This window comes from Xyrauchen texanus, chromosome 49 (genome assembly GCF_025860055.1).
Source record: "Xyrauchen texanus isolate HMW12.3.18 chromosome 49, RBS_HiC_50CHRs, whole genome shotgun sequence".
NCBI classification, from domain to species: domain Eukaryota; kingdom Metazoa; phylum Chordata; class Actinopteri; order Cypriniformes; family Catostomidae; genus Xyrauchen; species Xyrauchen texanus.
In genome coordinates, this window is record NC_068324.1 from 7,955,488 (window position 1) to 7,974,250 (window position 18,763).

Sequence of the window (18,763 nt, forward strand, 5' to 3'; positions counted from 1 at the left end):
TTTTGCAGTTCTGCTTGGGGATGCTAGTGGTGCAAAAATTACACACTTGACCTTTCAGTCAGGCTCTAATTATATCTCTACTGAAAAATAAGGCTGCAATAACTATTCAATCAATTGTAATTTTTTTTGGTGCCATGTCACTATAGTGAAAGCCAGGTACTAAATTACACTGAAGATGTTTCAGTGTAAATGTTTATATTTATCTCTATCAATGGGTTATTCCCCCCCGCAACAAAAACTACAACCACATTAGACACACATCTAGGTTCTAATGCCCTTTCGTCCTATTAATAGTTTCTCAGGCTGAGGTCATCGCTTTTGAGGCCTCCCAGCACAAGCAGGTCAAAAAAAATTCTCTCCGAACTGAAATAGAATCCACCCCATCTCCCCAAGTAATGGTCTGGTCTGAAAACAAATCTCTGTGTGATGAATGAAGGACTGACCAATGCAAGGGGGGAATTAAGGGCTTACTTGTGCTTGTAGGGAGTTGAGGTGTGGACGAAGTGCTGAAGAAGAAACAAACTTTGTCGTGTTTCAGGACTTGAGGTGGAAGCGAGGTCAAGTATCTGTGGAAACGTTCAGAAAAAAGCAACAAATTTTATAAAACGTCTTAGAATGTTTCATTACTGTAAAAACTAGGGTTGGGCAATATAGCTGGTAAACATAAACATTATGGCTCTGTTTTCGTGCGCTATGCGCAATGACCGTGCACTGCGTCATACGGAATTTTCATGAGTGTGCTAATTCTAAGCGCAATTTTCATGCCAACACAAAGCGCTAGTGGCTGTGCATGGGAGTGTTCACGCTATCTGTGGGTGTTCGTCCAAAACTGTGGGTGTATTGTTTGTAAATGAAGTCGCTCAAAGCACAATCTGATATTTTCCTGAGAAATAGGTAATTTCTGATATTTCAGACACTGTCTGTTTTCAGCGCAAAGTTTAAACTCAGTTCCTGCATTTGCAGTTAAATTAATATTTAACTATATAAATAAATATTTCTAAAAGATGCTAAGAAATGTATCCTTTCTTAGCGCCTCCATATTTCTAAGTTGCGAGACAAGGAATTATCGCAAAACTAACAACTAATAACAACAAGCTCTTGAGGAAAATTGATGGCCAAATAAAAAGAACATCAAAATCATTGGCTGAATTTTATATTGCCATAAAAAAAAAATCATCGCTAATATATTGTAACAATATATTGCATAGCCTTAGTTAAAAACCTTGCTGTACTACTGAGAATCCATGTAAATGCTTTTGTGTATTCAATATAAGATTACACAAATACCGAGGATCTAGCTCATGAGTGGAGTCAAGTCCAGGCATCTGAGGCATAACTTTCTCCAGACACTCGTCAGGAAAGAGTTGAGAGAGCTGAAAAGAGATCATACACACTGGTTTACATCTTTACTACACATCACTCAAACTCATTTACTGTTTTAAAACAAAACAACCTGTCTGCACTGATTATAGTATACATTCAAAGTACTTGACGACTATATAACTTATCAAAGTTAATCGGGATTCACAGCCAAACCACGTCAAATCTTTATGACATCCTTTCATCTTAAATCACTTTTAATTAAGCGAGTAAAACGGTGTTACATAGCTTTGTTTCAGAAATTGTAAATGTTTTATAGAACGAGGTCATTACAATGTGCTTAATATATTATGTGCACTAACAGATAAAACTTGTTTATGGATTTTTTTACTTTACACACTAGCTTGACATTTCTCACACACGTAACACAACACGTGTTTGACTAGCACTCAGTCACTCACCTGGGAGATGAACTCCATCACTTCCTGAGGGGTTTTCCTGACAGTTGACAAGGTGGAGTCTGACCACAAGGCCTTTGAGACCAAGGGAAAGGTTATCAAAATGTAAAATGGCTATAAAGGAGCCTTTTTTGCTGGTGATACATTAGGGATAGAATGCTGGAAATAACTGTATTTTAAATATATCCTTAAGATTACGAGACAGCTAAATAGTACTGAAAATGGACGAATAACTCACCTCTAGGATGTATTCTATTGGTTTGTCTGTTTTGGGTGTGACTCCTCTCAGTTCAATTCTTTCAACATACACTGAAAAAATAAAAGTGCAATGAGTTTGGGGCCTGGGTAGCTCAGTGAGTATTGACGTTGACTACCACCCTGGAGTCGCGAGTTCGAATCCAGGGTGTGCTGATTGACTCCAACCAGGTCTCCTAAGCAACCAAATTGGCCGGTTGCTAGGGAGGGTAGAGTCACATTGGGTAACCTCGATTTAGTGGTTCTCCCTCTCAATGGGGCGCATGGTAAGTTGTGTGTGGCAAGTTGCTACATGTTGTGAGTCTATGCGCAGATTAACTGTCTCAGAAGTCGAGGCAACTGAGACTTGTCCTCCGCCACCCGGATTGAGGAGAGTAACTGTGCCAATACAAGGACCCGTAAGTAGTGGGAATTGGGCATTCCAAATTGGGGAGAAAAGAGGATTAAAAAAAAAAGTGCAATGAGTCTTAATGTTCGTTTGGACCTTCTTACAAAACTTCTTGCGACATTGCTTTAAAAGTGATGAATTTAGAGACACAACTTCTCTAAAAGGGTTTAGCGAGATGTGCTTTAGCATGCTAACGGTCTTAGTTAACAGTGACTTAGTTATTAAGCCTATGTATGTTGAATTTCTGTACATTATTTTGAAACTGATTGCAGATTATGAGTGTAGACTTTTCTAGTCTAAAATCCTCATTATATATTACCTAAAATAGTCTGAAATTATTCTGTATGCAGAAAGTTTGTGCATTAATGTAAATTTTTTGTTGCAGTGTGCTTTTCACATGTTATTATACTGTATGAAATCATATCAGGCTGTAATTTTTCCTTAAATGTTAGTTTGTTTTTTCTGGATTATTTCGGTTGGGTTATCATGCAGAAAATCAGCGATTACAGTTCATGAATAAGAAGTCTCACTTGGGGTGCAACAGGTCTAAAGGCACACCTTAATGAAAATTAGCATTTTTCTGGTAACAAAATGTATCAACATCAAAAATATATATTATTTTTATTGAATATTGATAGAGCAACATTATTTGTGTGAAAAGAAATAATAACAGAAGGTTGTTTTGATTAAAATTCATAAAAAAAAAAAAAGTGGCAAGTGGGCCTTTTACCCCACACTTGGTCTAAATGGCTACAGGGAGATAATAAAATAAAATTTGTCATTTACCCCAGGGGGCCTTTAGCCCCGTAGAACCCTAACCTCCAAAACAAAACAAAAAATTTGTTACATTTACTCTCTAAGCCTTGAATAAGAATTGGACACTTTTTGAAGGAAACATATCAACACAGGAAAGAAAACTGCGGCTATCAAATGAACATGTGGGCTCATTAAGCAGCTCCATGTTCACCAACGTAAAGCTATTCATTTCAATCACAAACACAGACGTCACACTCATAAATAAACAAACACACACACACACACACACACACACACACACACACACACACACACACACACACACACACACACACACACACACACAAGTGAGCAGGAACACATCCGGAGCCTGCTCACGTACACATGGGTGAGTGTGTTAAATATACCCGACAGAGTCAGCACTTCCTGTCGTGTGTGTGTGTGGAGAGAGAGGGCTGAATGGACTTCAACACATCTGATCAAAAAAAGGACAGTAAACAGCCTCCACTTCTCTCTCTCTGGCTTAGTCATTCAGTTTAATTCAAAGAAATGAGGAAGCATCTGTATCTCAGATTTCCTTTGTTCCATTTTGCTACCAATGAATTGGGGCACCAACACAATGACGTTTGAGCTTTTTTTAAAAAGTAGTATTGAAAGGTTTCTTCTCTTTTTCTCATCTCCGGCAGGCGAGTGTGAGCTCATCTGGAATGTTTTGGAGAGGCCGTTCCCTTCGGCAAAAAGAGACGAATGACTGCTCCTCCCAAACCACCCACCAAACCCTTTATTACGCTGTATGTGTTTGTATGTGTGTGTGTGTGTGTATGTGTGCACGCCGTGGAGTGAAAGTGAACCGCAAACCCAGAGGAAGAAATTAGTAAAGCGGTTTGAGACAACAAAAACTACAACCACACAATGTAGGCAAAGAAGAATGGGTGACGTATACATTGAATAAAAGTTTAGACGAAATCGTAAACTGGTGATCCTCATTAAAAAAAATGTCCTTCATCAAAATTCAAGTGGTTTATTGTTATTCAGTATCCTGATCAGAATCAAAATGGGTTTTTATGGGACAAATTACATTTTAGCTTAGCAGTTGCTGATATGAAATAAGAAATGCAAGCATTAGCGTATTTCTAGCAGGAAGATCATATTATTCATTCTATCAGTCATCTCATCCAATCATAATAAAGTCTCCACTTAATGAGCCTACTCAGCAGTCTCTCAATGTTCACATACATCCACGTTTTAACCCCTCCCCCACCCCATCACCATCAGTTTAGGTCTAGTCCTGAGCAGGGGAAAGCTCCGCTCCTCTGCTGTCATTGCTTCTGGCTGGATCTGATGGTTCAAGCAAGCATCAGAGCACTAAACCGTAGGACGGGGCTTATGCCAAATTATACAAGTATCTTTTTGTTTGTATTAATTCCTATAATCTTGAGTAGTACTGAGAGAAATATAATGAATAATTGAACGGTGTGGTGGTAGGGGTATAGTTGAGCGCCACATGGAATGGAGAGCGAGATCAGGAGATGAGAACGGTAAGGATCTTCACCTGGCAATGATTGTCTCTAACAGCTGTTTGTCATTGCAGTGTGAGTTGGAGATAGACGCCAGTGAGGCAGAGGGAGAGCTACCATACACACTCCTAGACTGTGTTAAGCTGTGTGCACATTTCTTAACTATTGCTTTGGTTGTCTTGACAATGGCAACATTTATGACAGCTGCACAACAAAATCCACCACTGCAAATGAGTATAACTGGATTTAACTGAAGCGTTCAGATGGACATTCCTTTATCAGCAATATTTTGCCATTTTTAAAACATAAATCTCAGGGTGGGCTAAAAAAAGACTTGTTGTGCTCTGCCCACTGCTGATAAGCATTGCTCATACTCTCTAGAACTACAATGCCCATCATGCCTCTCCTCGAAGTTTGCACACTTTTACTCCTGATTTATCACAATACGGGGAAAGAAGAGGTATACAAAAGCAACAGGTTACTTATTTAAAAAAATAACTGATTATGTACTAAAATAAAAAATATTGTGTTACTTTACTTGTTACTCGAAAAAAGTAATCTGATTACGTAACATGCATTACTTTTATCATGTTACCCCCAACACTGCAAGTAAATATGAAGACTTGTTCTCAAAAAGAAATATAAAAGAAATAATCTATTCATTGTGCATTTTCATCTGTAAGCAGCAAGTTTTACAGCACTTGCTCATCTCAAAGACATTGCTAAAAGATTCCCCAATGGATGTTGGAATTACATTAGCAGACATTTTTTTAACGTTTGGATGTAAATCTACTCTTTTTAAGTTGTTTATCAGATGTTTGTTCACCAATGTGATTCTTAAAATAGGTAGTACTGCTTTCCAAATAATGTGCTCTTTCCCAGACATTTATTGTATTTGATAGCAAACATACATTACTGACACAAGCGTTTTTATCAGGAAGAGACCATTTTAGGCATTTGTTTATCTAAAAAACATGGCTAAAACCTTTGTAAACGGATGAGTATTTTACCACAACAATTTTCGGGCCATGCAAAGGTATACGGTACTTTTTCACATGCAGTTACGTCTTGCACACAGTTAAGCGCTCTAGCCTTTTAAAGTATACTTTGATTGTGAGCTCGTATGTGTGTCAAGAAAAATCTGGCTGATGACAAAATTTACACTATGCTCCCTGTGTGCGAGATGTAGTGGCACGTGTACAGACCAAGTATGCTTTAGCCTTTGTACTGTTGTTGCAAACAAAGCAGCCAATTTAAATAACTCAACAAACACAAGGAACTACAATAAATGGCACATATAACACATACCAATCCTCTAGATAACAGAAAGGTAAAATGGTTTTAACATTGTACATTTTAACTATAACTAATAATATAATTTTAAATAGTATAACAGTTGACATATAAACAAAGGCAAATCTAAAGTAACAGTATTTAGCCTCGAGGACAAACATAACATCCTTTCCCTCTTGTTAGAAACAGCACAAACCGTGATACTATTTCTGAAGTGACATTTTTTATTTACTTACGAAGTCTTGGATGCATCATTTGTTTTGAACCAGCAATGGTAGATTCCGATCCGCTGCATAAAAAAGTATTTCCATGCACAAATGCGTTTTTATGACCGTACTCAGTTTTTCCAAAAATAAAATTATTTACTTGTTCATTGAACTGCACTCAGTCTAATGCCGAATCACAGCAGTGCTGGTGTAGGGCCATATCGCACTCTTCCTGCGTGTGATATATATATATATATATATATATATATATATATATATATATATATATATACAGTATCTCACAAAAGTGAGTACACCCCTCACATTTTTGTAAATATTTGATTATATCTTTTCATGTGACAACACTGAATAAATTACACTATGTTACAATGTAAACAGCCATTAATGTCTAAACCGCTGGCAACAAAAGTGAGTACACCCTAAGTGAAAATGTCAAAATTGGGCCCAAAGTGTCAATATTCTGTGTGGCCACCATTATATTCCAGCACTGCTTTAACCCCCTTGGGCATGGAGTTCACCAGAGCTTCACAGGTTGCCACTGGAGTCCTCTTCCACTCCTCCATGACAACATCACAGAGCTGGTGGATCTTAGAGACCTTGTGCTCCTCCACCTTCCATTTGAGGATGCCCCACAGATACTCAATAGGGTTTAGGTCTGGAGACATGCTTGGCCAGTCCATCACCTTCACCCTCAGCCTCTTTAGCAAGGTAGTGGTCATCTTGGAGGTGTGTTTGGGGTCGTTATCATACTGGAATACTGCCCTGCGGCCCAGTCTTCGAAGTGAGAGGATCATGCTCAGCTTCAGTATGTCACAGTACATGTTTGGATTCGTGTTGGTTTAAAGACAAAATTACGAAGTAACTATGCAAACACTGAAACTGTGAAAAATTGGATTTTTATTGGCCTGCCAAATGTGGATTACAAAATAGTCAAACCAATCTGTCACAGGACAGTTCATAGACTCTAAGAGAAATAAATGTTGACAAAATGTGTAGAATGCACAATGTAATTACATGGTTAGTTGCATTTTCTTATTTGCCTTTAGCATTGTTTCCCCTGTTGTCCACAACCCTATCAGAAAAGTCCCACCTGCTCTACTGCTGTAAGACCTATGCACATCTCTCTCTCTTTGTACATTTAAATACATGCAAACATATACACAAAAACACACTCACATGTACTTTACTCTGTATGCCCTGGGGCTTGCTATTGCCGCAAACCTGATGCCAGGCCAGCTAATCCAAGCTATTCTCCCATTCTTACAGCTCTGATTACCCACAGAGCAACACACACACACACACATGCAAGAATAGACATGCAGATCTAGACATGCGGAATTCCCAGACATTACGGTGTTGAACTACACCTGTGGTTACTCTGCTAAGCCAGCTATGTGGACTTTAGGGGAACTTCACACATGCACTAAAAATGAACCAGTTGCTTTATTGCAAAAAATTGTTGCTTTATTGCTAATAAAAGTGAAGTTAGTTCTGAAAAAATTCTCTTGCCTCATTTGAGCGCAGATGCCACTTGGTTTGATATTTTGGCGTCTAATGAAATATCATTCAGGCATTTTTAAGTGTGATTCAAGTGTCCAAAAGTGTCCAAATACTGTATATATAAAATCTCAAAGGCTTTTAATATGCCAATATTCAGCATAATAAGACAATATAATAAAGACAAGTAAATGTTTCTCACATTTGCATGGGTGCATATGAAGTCTTTGTGAAACCTTACTGATTTGTTTTGGTAAAATGGCTTGCATACATGTGCAGATTAATGTTTGGGTGAGGGTGCTGACAAACATTTAAGACTCCAGCTGAAAGCATGCGATGAAGCTCCTGAGGTAATGCAGCTGAGAGGCATTAAATTACCAGCAGACAAAACAAGAGCATGTCTCTACTTTGCTCAACTCACTGCGTACAGTCAAACAGCACATGATTTGTATGACCAACGGTTCCACCTTTTCAAACCCGCTGTGTAAAAAGCCCTCCCTTACCGAACATTTCCATTATGTTGTGGTATAGATATGCAATGGACAGAGTCCAATTTGGGTTCCATTACTAAGGTCATTTGAATATGTACCTGACCAAAACGTGACCACGTCTAAGTTCACCTTCAGCCATCTTAGCTTATGTCTGAGCCTTTGCGTAAATGTTTATGAAATATCTCTATGATGGAAAAACATTAAATTTGTGAAACATAAAATTTGACAAAAATTATTTGACAGGGTTTCCTACAGAAACAATATTTTAATGATTAACTTAAACTAAAGACAAACACACACACGACGGACATGTCCATAAACGATCTCTCTCTCCTCGCAACACCGTCTGCAATCGGCCTTGACCCCTCTTGGAGGCTTAATTAGCCTGATAAGGGACCGGGTGTGTATAATCACGACCCGGCCCCGCCCTCCGCCCTGTCACACCTTCATTCCTCAAAACAACGATTGAATGATGACTTTCTAGAGAAAGCTGTTTCTTTTTTTGCCATTTTTGTCCTAATATTGACCTTAAGACAAGCCGGTGTATTGCATAATGTGGCAACTCAAAAACAAACATAAAGACAATGTTAAACTTCATTTAACAAACCAAATAGCATTCATGCAACTGGAATCATGAACAAACAATGAACAATATATTTTTTATAGCATTTATTAATCTTGCCCTGGCGAGCTGTTATGAACCACCAAAACTCAAAAATGGCTTTTTTTTTTTTTGGATAGATTTAGTTCTACATGACATCACACCAATTAAATCTTCAATTTCACTGGAGGTATGCAGGGTCCTTGATTCAAACCAATAAATTATGAGTTCCTGAGTTTTTTAAAATACACTTTAAAAGAACTGGTTCAAAAGAGTCGTTTGCTTGTTAATGGTACTACAATGGCCACACATTGTTTTACCGTCCAGACATTTGTGCATTACCAATTGCATTTTCTCATAAAAGACCCAATAAAACCTATTGTACATACAGTACATAGTGAATATGGGATTTAATCTTAGTGCAAGTGAATCGCTTTTACTTTAAAGTTGCACTACGGGCTCGTGCTGATCCAGCGAGAGCAGAAGCAATCTACTGAGAGTTTAAACGTTATGGATCACCTGATTGGATTATCATGGACTGGCCATCATGATTTGTGAATTATTAGAAGAACGTTTAATCCTTATCCTGATGATTTTGATTCTGGCTGATGGAATAGGCACTTCAGAGGAAGATATTAGTCGAGCGTTGGACAGAAATAAAACGCTGGATTTTCATGAGGATGCTTGAGCGTCTGTTTAGATGAGATATCCACATATGTGAAGACAGTATATGATAGACGTTTTATTGATATTTGTCTTTTTATCATTAGGCAAGTCAGTTAAGAGATACAGGGAACTGCTGAGGAGAGAGATGGAGAAGGAAACAGATGAGACTTTGTTGCACTATTATTGTAGCAACACGATGGCACATAACAACAAAACGAACTGTGATTGCTCATTTACGTACGTGTCTCAGACGCTCCTTCACATGCAAGCAGGCAATTCTCTGTGCCCTCGTGGCCTTAAGAAACAATCAGCCAAACGGGAAAATGTATTGGCCAATGCGATAATTAAAAAATTCAGAATGTTGGCCGATTCATCAGCCTTGGCGGTATATCAGTCAACCACTAAAAGAATGAAGAAACGAGGATGCACGATTTTAGAAATGAGAACCCTAGACATGAAAATATAAACATGATGCTAGTTTGACTCAGTGTCATGCTAGCAACACCTAGCGAAGAGCTAAAAACATGCTAGCATCATGCTAACACATGCTAGTAACGCCTAGCGAAGTATGTTTATATTTTAGATAGCAAAATATGTTGCTCCATCAATATTCAATACAAATAAATAAAACATTTTGACCTTGATACATTTTGTGACCAGAAAAAAGCCAAAAGTTCCTGAAGGGGTACCATACTTGAAATCAGAGGCGGCGGCAGCCGATTTTGCCTGGGCTTCAGCCCCGAATGTTTTGAGTGTAGCCCCGAATGAATTTTGAAAAGTTGACTGACAAATATGAAACAGGACAATAGCCTTTGTAAACCCCCGAAATCATAAGTTTCCTTATTTCATTGTGTTTTGGCTTTGCACATACTGCATACAGCCTGTAAAAATAGACATAGGCATAATCTAGCCTATAGAATAAGTTTCTTTGCTGTCGGTAGCCTATGGGCGACTCCGTTTCTTCCTCTCTGTTGAATATGCAGCAGGTAGAGGAGGAGCTTGCACAGTCGTTGACATCAACTAACGTTACTTAGTGGCGAGTTAACAGCAGTTAGCAGGAAAGACAGCAAAAATGAAGCAAATGAGGCTTCTAAAATTTCCGAAAGAAGACAGTGGGTAAGAATAAAGTCTAAAGATCATCATCTGGCTGGCTTTCACCCACATCCCTACCTTAAATTTTGGAAATCTGAATTTAAGTCATAATAAGAATTTAATATTTTTAAGGATACATGGGAACCATGACATATAGGGGCATTTAAATATGCATTGTTAAGAATTCAGAGAGTTTTTAGCTCTTTTGTAGTATTATTAATGTTGTTTTGTTGGAAATAGTTGTTTCGTGTTATGACACCATTAGGGTGATCTGTATCCCCTTTTGTCAAGTTGGTGTCACAGTGCGTGAGAGGCAGAGGACCCAAATGCAGAGGGAAAACAGTCTAAAATCTTTATTTTTTGTCATGGTCCTCGTCAGACAAAACCCAAACTGACCAGTTGACAGAACCATGGCATCACCAGAGAGCGCACGGCGGGACAAACAACCGGGCCCGTGAGCTCACACAAAGGGGAACACAAAACACAAAGGCAGGCCGATGCTGTCACGGTCCCTTCAGGTAGTCCTGACAAGGTGACTGGACCTTGACAGTTAGACCCTGTTAACAAAACCTCAGATCCCCTTGTGCATGTGCAATTGAAGAACAGGTATCTATGCACGTGCTGCTCTGTTTCATACAATGAAAACAGCTTTGACAAAATTGTTTTGCTTCAGATGACTTGGAATATAATGCACAAGTCACATAAACTACTTTTATGGTGTTTTTATTGCAGCTTTTTGTCCTTATTGTGGCTTGACTGGTCTCGGTCACTGTATGCTTTCGTTGTATGGGAAAATGCATACTGAAAAATACTACTAAACTTCTCCTTTGGTGTTGCACATAGGACAGAAGGTCATATGAAATTGGAATGATCTGAGGGTGAGTAAATGATAACAGAATTTAAATTTTGGGTAAACTATTGCATATTTGAACTATAAGATTAGACTAATTTGACACTCTGTCATGCACACATTTCTGAAAAAGAGGGAAAATTGTTCACAGTTTGAGGATCCTAAGTCAGTGAACATAACATCTGGTGTTATCTCTTGAGTGAGCCAACAGTGTGACAAAAAAAGCACCAGAATACACCTTTTGCCAAAAAATACACACTCTTGTAATTATAACATTGTGTAACTCACACAACTTGTGAGTCTGTGTATTGTTTCTGAAGATGTAGCAGGTTGCGTCTCTAATATTCTCCTTATTCTTTCACAGAAAAATAGCCAGGCAGAGTAAGTATTTCACTCAAATACAAAGACACTGACTCGAGTGCAGACACACAAATCAACAATACTGTACAATCCGGAAAGGTTCCTGGTCACGATTTGCCATCGAACACAAGGCAAACTTTCAACTCTCTCATGTTCCACCAGCAGGTTAAGAATGCAAGCTCTGGGGACTCATACAAATGTATATATTTACACTCAGCCAATGATAAGACACAAACCCAGCCTGGAGTTTACACAGAGGGCCACTGTAGCAAATGCAAATATCCCATAACTACAGCTTAAGACCCCACTGAACCTGCTAAGTAGAATCATATGAGCAAGGCTCAAACTCAAACCAGATTTGAAACTTATATTATGTGGATTAATCAAAATACAACTACTAGAGGTTACTCTACAAAGCGTATGAATGTAGTCTGTATTTTTTGCAGTTTAAGCCAAATTAATAGCAGTAATTTGTGGAGAGAAAGTTGCAAGCACTCTAATTACATACTACTAGAAATGGAGGTTCCACAGACAATTGTTACCACTGACAATAACTATTATGATGTCTTAATGTAATAACTGCAATTATTCTCTATACTGTAGCTGCAGACTCTGTCGATCTGTGTGGGTACTATATTGGGTCAATCCAGTTTGAGAGCCTGAGATCCATTCTGAGAGCATTTTATGTGAAATTTGCTGTGCTCTGCAAAATCAAATCCCATGCCTGATTTCTGTCAAAAGCCTCACCCATCAAATTATGCAATTATGGAAAGGAATAATATAAAAGTATGAAAAATGGTTCTCGTCAGGTTTGCCTGAGGATAGGGAGGGGGTTTAACAAAATTTGTGTTTTATATGCTAAACACTCCACTAGCGCGACAAAATTATCATATCCTGTTAAAACATTAAATGCAATACAGTAATTAAGTTAATTATAAATACATTGCAATGCACTTTTCAACAAAGAGAACAGAGTGCAATAACAGGTGTGTGCACTCTTGTTCCAGCTTCTGTGTTTGTATGTATTGATAGTTCACCTAAAAAATAGATGTTAGGTAGAATGTTAGCTTTGGTCACCATTCACTTTCATTCGGTTTTTCATACAATGAAAATGAATGGTGACTGAGGCTGTCACTCTGCCTTATGTCACATTTTGTGTTCCACGAAAGTCATACAGATTTGGAACATTATGAGAATTAGAGCGTTGCTTTTTAGGATACTTAGCTGGTATGACCTTTGAACCTGTCCTGCATAAATCATCGTGGAGTGCATTTGAGAATGGGATCAGTAGGACTGTCCAAAGTTTTGAAACTCACCTTTGCTCGATTTCACAATGTGCACTTTGAGTGGCATCTCCTGACATGAGAGTGATGGGCTTGGGGGCATTATTTCAGGACCTAAGACTTCATCTGTCTGACCTCCCGTGACATCACGTTGCATGGTCTGGAGAAGAGATCAAAAGACAAACATGGGTCAGGACGGAGCATGAAAAGCAGTCAAGTCTTAGCTGTCAAACTTGGTCTAATGGGTCTAATATCAGTCTGCTTGACAGCACAATGGAGAGTTCCTTTAACACACTCTGCCAGAATTTCTTTATAGTTAATTATTTATTCATGAGACTATATTAGCATTTGTAATAGAATTGATAAAACAATTTATATGTGTAAAATCAGGATCCTGAAAGAAAATCTTGCTTCCCCCAAAAACACTGTTTTCAACTTACATAAAAAAGTGAGTAATGGGTTTCCTGATAATAAATGACTAGTTTATAATTAGTCATCCTTGCCATCAGGCCAAATCAAGAACATGTGACATTATCTCATTTTTGCTACTTCTGTATATCCATGCTGCAGCAAGTTTTGCTGAATTTGAAAACAAACATATGAAAGCAAATATGTCTCCCTTTGTTGCTTTAGCTCATCAGCTTATCTGATTACAAATCCAAAACCTATTCTACTTGGTAGTTACAATGATTAAATACTTTAGTTACACCCCTTTCCACTCTAAGCCACACCCTCCAGCTTGCTAAAGCAGAGCGGGAGCAAAAGGAGGCCAGTACCACATATGCTAAGCACAGCAGCTAGTAAAACCTGGCTCTGAAAACAATTAGGACTAGGGTAGAGTACACCGCTGCCACATCCACATCCCAAGCTGCCAAATCTCCACTGCTCTCTTTCTCGCTTCAAAAAACATGCCCTTCTGTTGGAGTTTCGGCTGAAGTACGAATTATCACACAAAAAGAATTGGTCCTTGGAAATATATAGCTGAGTAAATTCATTCTGAGCAGACAAGGAAAAGAAAGACAAGAAAACGGTAGAAAAAAAGCCTTCACAAGTTGAGTCAGCTCACATTCAGTTTTAAGGATTGTAATTTGTCATATTAAAAGATCAATTTTGGGATTTAAAAAATATAATTTAATTAAAGATACGAAAATCTATATTTTTACCCACCCCTAATTCCCATTATTTGTATTTTTTAAGTCCTACATTTTGGTTCATAGGTTAAACAAAGAAAATTATAAATCCTTTTGTATAGTTGAGAATCACTGGTTCAGCGAACCTCTCTTCCATTGGTCAAAAAAAGATAGTCCCACCCCAAACTCAGACCATTGGATGAGCCTGTTGCTATGTTGGGTTTGTTGTAAAAATGCATTGATTTTGCTATGTTTACGCCTCTTATCTACACTAGCTAGAACGGTGCTTTGCTCCACCGAAAATGAAGTGATTTGAAAACACTCTCCATTAACGCATACTTAGAAAAACGATGACAATAGGAAACTGAAACATTTTTTAAGTTTACATTTTTTTCTCCCCTTTTCTCCCCAATTTGTAATGCCCAATTCCCAAAGTCCTCATGGTGCCATAAAGACAAATCCCAGTTGCCTCCTTGCTGAGACTGTCAATCCATGCTTCTTATCATGTGGCTTGTTGAGCACGTTACCGCGGAGACGTAGCATGTGTGGAGGCTTCACGCTATTCTCCGCGGCGTCCACGCACAACTCACAACATGCCCCACCGAGAGCGAAAAACCACACATTATAGCGACCACGAGGAAGTTACCTCATGTGACTCTACCCTCCCTAGCAACTGGGCCAATTTGGTTGCTTAAGAGACATGGCTGGAGTCACTCAGCATACCCTGGATTCGAACTCACGACTCCAGGGGAAGTAGTAAGCTTCAATAATCGCTGAGCTACCCAGGCCCCTTAAGTTTGAGTTTTTAAACAAAAACAGATTTGTATGGATGTGGTCTGAAAAATAAGAGGGATTGGTGATGTCTGCAAAATGCACAATGAGACTAGAAACATGTTTTAAAGAAAGTAAATTAAATTAAATTGACTTAAACTTTATTTACAATAATATGAACAAAGGACTCCGATTACTATGAAAAGATTGTATGTTTTTTAGATGTTTAGGAGAGTTTAAGGGTCCTTAAAAAAGCAAGCAGTCTGTACTTCCTGATGAATCACAGGAGAGTTACACAGAGGGCTGATTTAAGCGTGGAGAAATGTGCTGAGCTTCACTTCATGAAAGCCAAAACCAACAAATCACTAAATAGACCCCCCCCACACACACACACGTTTTGACAGCATGTGTGTATCTCATGAGCTCAGGTCTGTGCAGACAACATCTTTGATTTTTAAATCTGACAACATGGGGATGCCCTTATAAAGGCTCAGCCAAAACAACTCACACATCTGTTATTCAACCGTAGAGAGGTTTCTACAACTGCCTGATATTTGATAAGATTACAAAGTAACAAATCACACAGACAGCTAGTAAATCATTCTCCAAAGACTAAAAACATTTGAACAAGGCCATTAGGGGAGCCACTCAGGATCCATACACAAAGTGAAGATGAAAATATGCAGAGAGCGAGTTTTTTCTTGCCAGTGGGATAATTATCAACTCAAAATACGTAGAAAAGTGTTGTGGTTACTTTCTTTGCAGTGTTATATCACAAGAAAGCCACCATAGGGCATCTCGCTCCCTGTTTAGACATGTCATCATGAACAAGCAGACATGTAAAAGAAAACAAGGTGTCAGAAAGACATACAGTGTCGTGGTGAGTGTTGAATTACATCAACTAATATTATATAAAAAGAGAGCTGTGCTATGCAATATTGTGATTAACTGCACATATGATCTCATTGTAAGATCTATTTATTATAGAACTGCAGAATAATATCATATTCCATAATTAAAGGGTGTTGTTATCCTATTGTATGACAAAACCTCCTCAGCATCTCCTAAATTTCAATGCTTCTGTCACTACATTTGTTGATTCACCAAGCTAAAATTTTTGAATTACAACATAATTACACATTTGTAATATTTCATTACATGCTGGGTTTAGCAAGTGTAAGTGTGAGATTTTTGTCATCGTAAAGGCATCATTGATTCGTCGAGACAAATCCTGGACTTAGAACCCCAGGAGAGTGTGAACTGATTCAATCAGATAGTAAACACTTGTGTGAAATCTCAAAGCTGAATTACTTTTTTTGCCAGCTGACCCCAGTTCATTGTAATTTATCTTGGAGCCTATGAATAAATAATTGATGAAAGGTCTGGCTTATATACTGGGGTGGTGCGCCTAGTGGTTTTAGATTTAGGCAAGTAAGAAAAGGTTGGAGGTTCAAAACCCACAGGGGATGATCTATGAAGCGTTGCCATTGCACAACTTAGACAAGACACTTAATCCCAAATGGCTCCAGCTGTTGCTCTGGATGAGTGTCTTCTAAATAAACACATAAGTAGTTATATTAAACAATTAAACATACTAGCAGTATTTAGCTTACACTTATCAACTCACCAAGTTGTTACATACAACCACATTCACCCTAAAATTTTAATTATGACATAATTTACTCCCACTTTTGTCAGTTCCAAACCTATTTGACTTTCATTTTTCTGCTGAACAAAAGTGTTTTGCAGAATATAAGTTGTTGTTTTCCATAAAATACAAGTGAATAGTGATTTTTACTGCCAAGCTCCAAAGAGGAAAATTACCATGAACATAGCATTAAAGTACTCCATACGACCTGTGTGCTATATTCGGAGTCTCCTGAAGCCATATAATAGGTTTGTGTGATAAACAAACCAAAAGTATTCTTTGAAACTTTTCTCACAGTATCACTGAAAAACCTGACATGACTTGTCTTATTGAGGAATGTTTGAATACATAAATATTAAAAACTGTGGCGGAGGGAAAGCCAAATTATCCACGAAAAAACACTAATATTTTGGTCTGTTTCCAAAGCCCAAAGTATACTTCGGTCAGACGCGAATGCTAGGTATCTGTGTACAGGACATGTGACACAAATTTCTTCATCAACAGAGTGCTTGAGCACTGATCGCATGTGCCCTGATTTTTCTTACTGTGCATATTCTGAACCTGCAATATGCACATGCACCTGAAATTATTTGCACCAATAAGTGGGTCCACAAGGTGGCACTGTTGAGCTATTGCTGTCACAAAGAAGCGCTAGAAGATATGGAAGAAGAGGTGATACCTGCATTTGTATAACTCGAGTCTGAAGGAGTATAAAGACATCTTGATGTCTATACTTCTGCCTTTGTATACGCACAGTCAAATTAAGTTTACTTTTAAAGGTGAGTGTTCGACTGTACGCAGATGTGAAGAGTTATTGTAAAAACCGAAGTACAGTTTGAATGAATGAACGTTACGAATGAACGCTACATTTACATAGTGCTTTTCTGACTCTATACTCAAAGTGCTTTACACAGTGAACAGGGGACTCTCCTCAACAACCACCTGTGTGCAGCATCCACCTGGATGATGCGACAGCAGCCACAGTGTGCCAGTACGCTCACCACACACCAGCTATTGGTGGCTATTGTCTTCAGATGACTTGAAAAATTGGAGTATAGCATAAAAATCATTTGGACTACTTTTATGGTATTATTTTTTGTAAATAAAGTCGAACCTGAATATAATTTCTGTGTCTAAAGGCCCGGGAATGCTTTGTTTTTTGTGCGTTCCAGATCGGATTGTACATGACCATATTGCCTTTCAAAGTGTGCTATACTGACCGCAAACTAATCCAAACATGTTGGACACATGCCATATTGCTTTGTGATACATTTTTAGTAGTCAACAGCAGGCGCATAAGCCGTCGAAGTGCACAAATGTGGACTGTCCGTGTGTCAAAAAAATCTGGACTGTATTGATGAAGAAATTTGTGTCATGCATACTGTGTGTGGAGCGAGCACCAACACAGACAACCGAAGTATACTTTGGGCTTAAGGGCGCCTACATAATAGAGTTTATGCTGCATCAGAGAATGCTGCAAATGCATCGACCTCAATGAAAATGGTCTGTCGGTAAGAACGGAGAGGGAAAACGCAAGGGTTTCTGATAGTGATGCTCCGCCATGCAACCAAAAGTTGAGAATATTACAACTTTTGCTGCAACACACTCGAGAGGTCGGATGAGTTGCGCTGAAATTTTTGTTTAAAATGGCGGACTGGTGTGTTCATTCCCAGTCCTCTATTATCTTTCTCTGTCAGGCTAAAAAAAATAGTAATTGTTGGGAGAGAGCCTGGGGAAGAATTTCAGTGTTTACTGGCACATTGTAAAAAATATATATTTTAAAAAGCCATCTCTATCCGTGAGCGCCTCTTCCCTGTTTGATACACACCTTCCAAATGGAACTTTCACACTACCATGCTTCAAATGCTCCGTCAGAGCTTTCCATAGTGTATAAGTGCCCTAAGTCACACTGACAGAAGTTGCACGCAGCAGGCATTAGTGCCCTGCTCTGTGAAGATTGCCTAAGGATCTACTCATCATACCAGTCAGTATTTGCCCTTGATTTAATTAATAGCATTTGATTTAAGTAATCGTATGTAACAGTTTTTCATATTCTGTTTATGTTTCATGAGAAAAATACAAAAAATAAGCCACGTCTGTTTATTACTCTATGCTGTGTACTTAAAAACAGCTTTTAGTCTGTGAGTAAAACAATATGTC

At 38.4% G+C, this 18,763-nt stretch overlaps 1 protein-coding gene across 1 annotated transcript in view; it reads right to left on the reverse strand.

The window, feature by feature from the left end:
- The window catches only part of LOC127640148 (zinc finger CCHC domain-containing protein 14-like), a 38,480-nt gene that overhangs the window by 17,322 nt on the left and 2,395 nt on the right, over nt 1-18,763 (reverse strand). The window contains 5 exon segments of the mRNA XM_052122564.1: nt 472-566; nt 1,288-1,373; nt 1,782-1,853; nt 2,017-2,087; nt 13,088-13,214. Of these exon segments, the coding sequence (XP_051978524.1) occupies nt 472-566; nt 1,288-1,373; nt 1,782-1,853; nt 2,017-2,087; nt 13,088-13,214 (451 nt within the window).